We start from the raw sequence: 4,435 nt of genomic DNA on the forward strand, positions 1-4,435 counted from the left end.
TTAAAAAAAATAAATAAAACTTGTCTTTACCCTCAAAGTAAGCTTTTTTGTCATTTTAAATAGTACAGTAAAACCCGTTAAGATGTTCTCACTTAAGATGTTACAATGTGTATGATGACATGATTTAGTTCAACTACTTTGATGCTTAATAACTAGTGATGTAACGAATATTCGGTTACTATTTGGTATTTGGCCTATTTTTTTTGCTATTCGGCCGAATACTGAATACCTAAAAACAGGAGTAAGAAATAACAAAAACACAGTAAATTAATCATTTTGGTATTTAGATTTAATGTTATCGGGTTAGTGTTGTTTGTTTATATTTATTTATAACTTATAACATGCACAAAATAAAAAACAAAATAATATTAGTCACACGTATTCACAATTTATAATTACAAAGATCAGCACATGTATACACCTATTCATTCGAAAATCGTTGCACATCTGACAGTGAGAGTCTGACCCTGCCTATCCTTCTTTTTAAGCACTCATCTTTGCTCTTTCCTTTCTCTTTCCTCTATCACTCTAGTCCACATATGCCTATGCATACATCATAATACGCACTCACGATACTTTCGATTTGTCACTTTTCCGTCTAAGATTTCCCATTTTACAATTACGTGACTCATAGCCTGGTGATAACGGAGAAAAGAGACAGACACGACGTTGGTATAAGTCACAGTTATGATTTCACACATTCGAGACAGCTTGGTAGCTCAAACGGCCCCAGGCTTTCGCCCATGCATTCTAAGTGACTTTCATTACAAGCATTTAGCTTTCCGAAAGTCTATGACAACAATTGTTTGGCATTGACGGCCACAAATTTTGCGCCAATAAGTTGCCTCGACTTGTTCGATTATGTTATCAACACAATTTCATATTTATTTTCACATTTTCACTTCATGGTCCTTCTCTCTTCTTTTTCAATTATTTACACGTGTAGGTCATTTCATTGTTATCCACATTTGATATCATCACTTATCACATACTACCATATCGTGTCTGTCCACTTCAACTGTCAAGAATTAATGTGATTGGCAAAGCATAGTGACAGCGGGCCAATAGAGAGCAGGGTCCTTGCCATAATGTGGTTTGCACGCCAATTTTCGTACGTGCATTAATCAACCCGAATAGTATGGCCGAATATTCGGTATTCGACCTGAGGCCAAATATACTATTTGTTGCAACACTATTAATAACTTCATACTAAACCATCTGACTCTGATTCTGACCACAGAAATTATTAGGATTCAAACAGAAAACAAACAGTGAACAAAATCGTGCCCCCCACACAGTCTAACATCCATACATATAGAAAAAACCTCGAATCTTTTGCATATCTCGAAATTTCAAGGTGTCCCGAGTCCAAAAATGTAAAAATTTGGCAGGGGTCATTTTTTGACCGAGCGCTACACTTTCCCTCTGTTATATATAACAGCCAGAAAAGTAAAAATTATCGAATACATATTTATATATTGACTGTGTCATTACTTAGAGGAGTCTTTTAGCTTTAGAATAAAAAGTTTCTGTGTTCTATCTTTATTAGAACTTTATTTATTGAATCTTCTATTCTGAGGTCATGTGATGACATCAGAATTTCCGGGTCTATTTCGGTAACAAGTCCGCTCCTGGTCGGAGTCAGATGGTAAGGAAAAGTCGCAGTTGGTACATTTTTACGTGACTCCACAGCCCTGGAAAATACTAAAACTAAGTTTAGTGGTTTGTCTGATTTCAAAGCTAGCACTGATTGGCTAAAAATTTTAAAATCATACCATGGTTAAAGAGAACTTCACATTGAAGAAGAATCATTGTCTTGTGGTAGCACTGCAGCAACTGAATTCAAAAGTCTTTGCAGTGTATGGAAAATGAGATACTCTAGATCAGCAGTCCCCAACCTTTTTATCACCGTGGACTGGTCAATGTTTGATATTTTACCGTAGCCCACTGAGGGGGGACATTGTTTATATTTTAGATTGATTTAATTTAATACAGTGGGTGATCGGTTAACAAACAGATCGGACAACGAACACTTTCACGAAAGATTTTTATGTCCGGACAACGAACACATGATCGGATAACGAATATCCCACAGAACAAACAAGAAGAAGCGACGTAAAATAACGAATACCAACTGGACTTTCCTTGTCATTGGGCAACAATTCAAAACTTTTCGGAGTGTGGGAGACGTCGACATCAATGCTCAAGCCAGTATATACCGATTGGATAGTATTCCTCCGAACTTTAAAACTCTTCCTTATAATTCCAGCCTATTATTTTTATGACAAAATAATTCTTTTATGTATTCGCGAGACTGTCAGGTAGGCACTCGTTAAGTTTTGCGTCTGTTTTTTTTTTTGTAAGGTGAGAGTATAATAGCAAAGGTAAAGAGTTGGCAGAAGATACCTAATGTAGCTGGGTACTATAGCGTGAACAGGTCTATAGTAGGCCGCAGTTTATTTTTTTAAAAAAAATACTATATAATCAAGAAGACTCAAGCAGCTAAAAGAGTAACAAAAATCACATATGAGAAATAAAGAACATCGAAGAGTTCGTAATGGAACCTAAAACGGATCTGACAACAGAAGAATGCCAAGAACTCTTGAATGAAGAACACCAAGAAACTCGGCGAGATATGTTTTCTTCTGAAAATGCAGACTTATGCCGATATCTGCTATTAAAGATCTTGTAAAGAAGATGTCAGAACAACGGTCTTAAAATGGCATCCAAACCAGGTTGAGGCTTGGGGATTTCTACAATCGCAATGCTATTAATTACTTACGAAAAATCCTGAAGAAGAGAGANGTAGTGATGATGACTTGCAATCATTCAAAAATTCTAATAAAAAATTTTTAACTATAGTCAAAAAATTAATGCCATACACTTGATTTCCAATAATACTCTCAGTCTCAGGAAAAACTGTTAAATTTGGATGAATATTAAATTGATCTTTGATAGGTGAATTCAAACCACCATTCCTATAAAATGGATTACAATTACTTTCTATTGATTTATTGGAGTGTAAAAAGTTTCTTTCACTGATTGAATCATTTTCACTTGTCAGAGTAGCTTCTAAAAAGGCTTCTAACTTCAACAATATTGCAATCTTTCTTTTTGTCATTGCTTTAGATATATTTTTCATTGAAATTTCAATAATATTTTCTAATACTTTACTACAAGTTCGTGTTGTTAAAGATGGAAAATATTTCAGTAGTAAATCAAGAAAATTTAGAGAATCATCTTGAATACTACTAATAATGTGTGTAGCCGTACAATTTAAATATGATTTTAAAGTGCTAAAAAAAGGAGCAATACGATCAGGAGTACAATGTTTAAATATTACTTCTAATGTTTTTAATGTCAATTTTCTCATAACATCATCTTTATCAACAATTGTTTCAGTTATTTTTTCAACTAGGACAGAAAGTGAAGCAATTATAATTTCAGGGTAATCAGAAAGCAATTCTTTTAATCCTGTAAAAGCTTCAATTCGAACAGAAGAATTGTGATGTCTTAGACGAATCAATAATTCCTGGAAAAATTAAAAATTCACCATTAATTTGTAGTAATAACTTTCTGAATTTATAATTTATAAAATTTATTTTTATCTTTATTAATTAAGAATGTAAATACATAGTGAATATTGTACAGAAGTGAATAAAAACTATTTTGATCACATGAACTGGGGTTGCCACAGACCCCTTACAAGATAAAAGCTCCTAAATTTTTGGTAAATCCTCCTTTTAATTGTTAATTGCACTTAAAATTTGACATGCAATTAAATGTGGATTATCAATAAAGAAATAACAAGTAACAAATACTCTCTGCTATGATTCCAGTTTTCCCTTTTCTGAACATATCTATATTTTTAAAACTGAAACACGATGAAACAAGGTGTGTAACAGTGGACATTTTTACATTACTTGCATGCTATGCAAGGCAGCAAAGTAACTTTAAACTGTCTCGTAATGAGGCTGCAGTGACCCATCTATATGACCAAAATTGCATGATCTCTCTACCACCCATTTCATTTTATTGGTTTTTTTTGTAATATCTGTATATTAATTTCTTAAAATAATACACAGTCAAATTTTATTTATTCAAATTGTGGATAAATCAAACTATTATTCCTCCTGAAATTTGCATTTAAATTAGTGTTAACAAAAGTTAATTCAAAATTTTTAAGTTAAATTTAGATAATTCAAAATTTTGAATTTAAATAACATAACTTCCAGTTTGCACCAGAAGTTCATATACAGTGGGTGATTGGTTAAAGAACATAATCCATTCCAAGACTGTTCACTATCTGAATTGTTTGTTAACCGATTATCAGTTGACCATAGATTTTTATGGGAATTTGATTAATCCATTCTGGAGTCCCCCAAAAATAAAAAATTATATACTTTCTTACTACATTTATTTATATTCCTTGGGG

General features: G+C 32.8%; 1 protein-coding gene across 1 annotated transcript in view; it reads right to left on the minus strand.

Annotated features, from left to right (window-relative positions):
- The window catches only part of LOC111638601 (testis-expressed protein 10 homolog), a 42,921-nt gene that overhangs the window by 26,865 nt on the left and 11,621 nt on the right, over window positions 1-4,435 (minus strand). The window contains exon 3 of the mRNA XM_023384336.1: window positions 2,783-3,532. Within this exon, the coding sequence (XP_023240104.1) occupies window positions 2,783-3,532 (750 nt within the window). The remainder of the gene's footprint in view (window positions 1-2,782; window positions 3,533-4,435) is intronic.

The sequence above is a fragment of the Centruroides sculpturatus genome, unplaced genomic scaffold (assembly GCF_000671375.1).
Source record: "Centruroides sculpturatus isolate CEXI.00-Female unplaced genomic scaffold, Cexi_2.0 scaffold801, whole genome shotgun sequence".
Classification (NCBI taxonomy): domain Eukaryota; kingdom Metazoa; phylum Arthropoda; class Arachnida; order Scorpiones; family Buthidae; genus Centruroides; species Centruroides sculpturatus.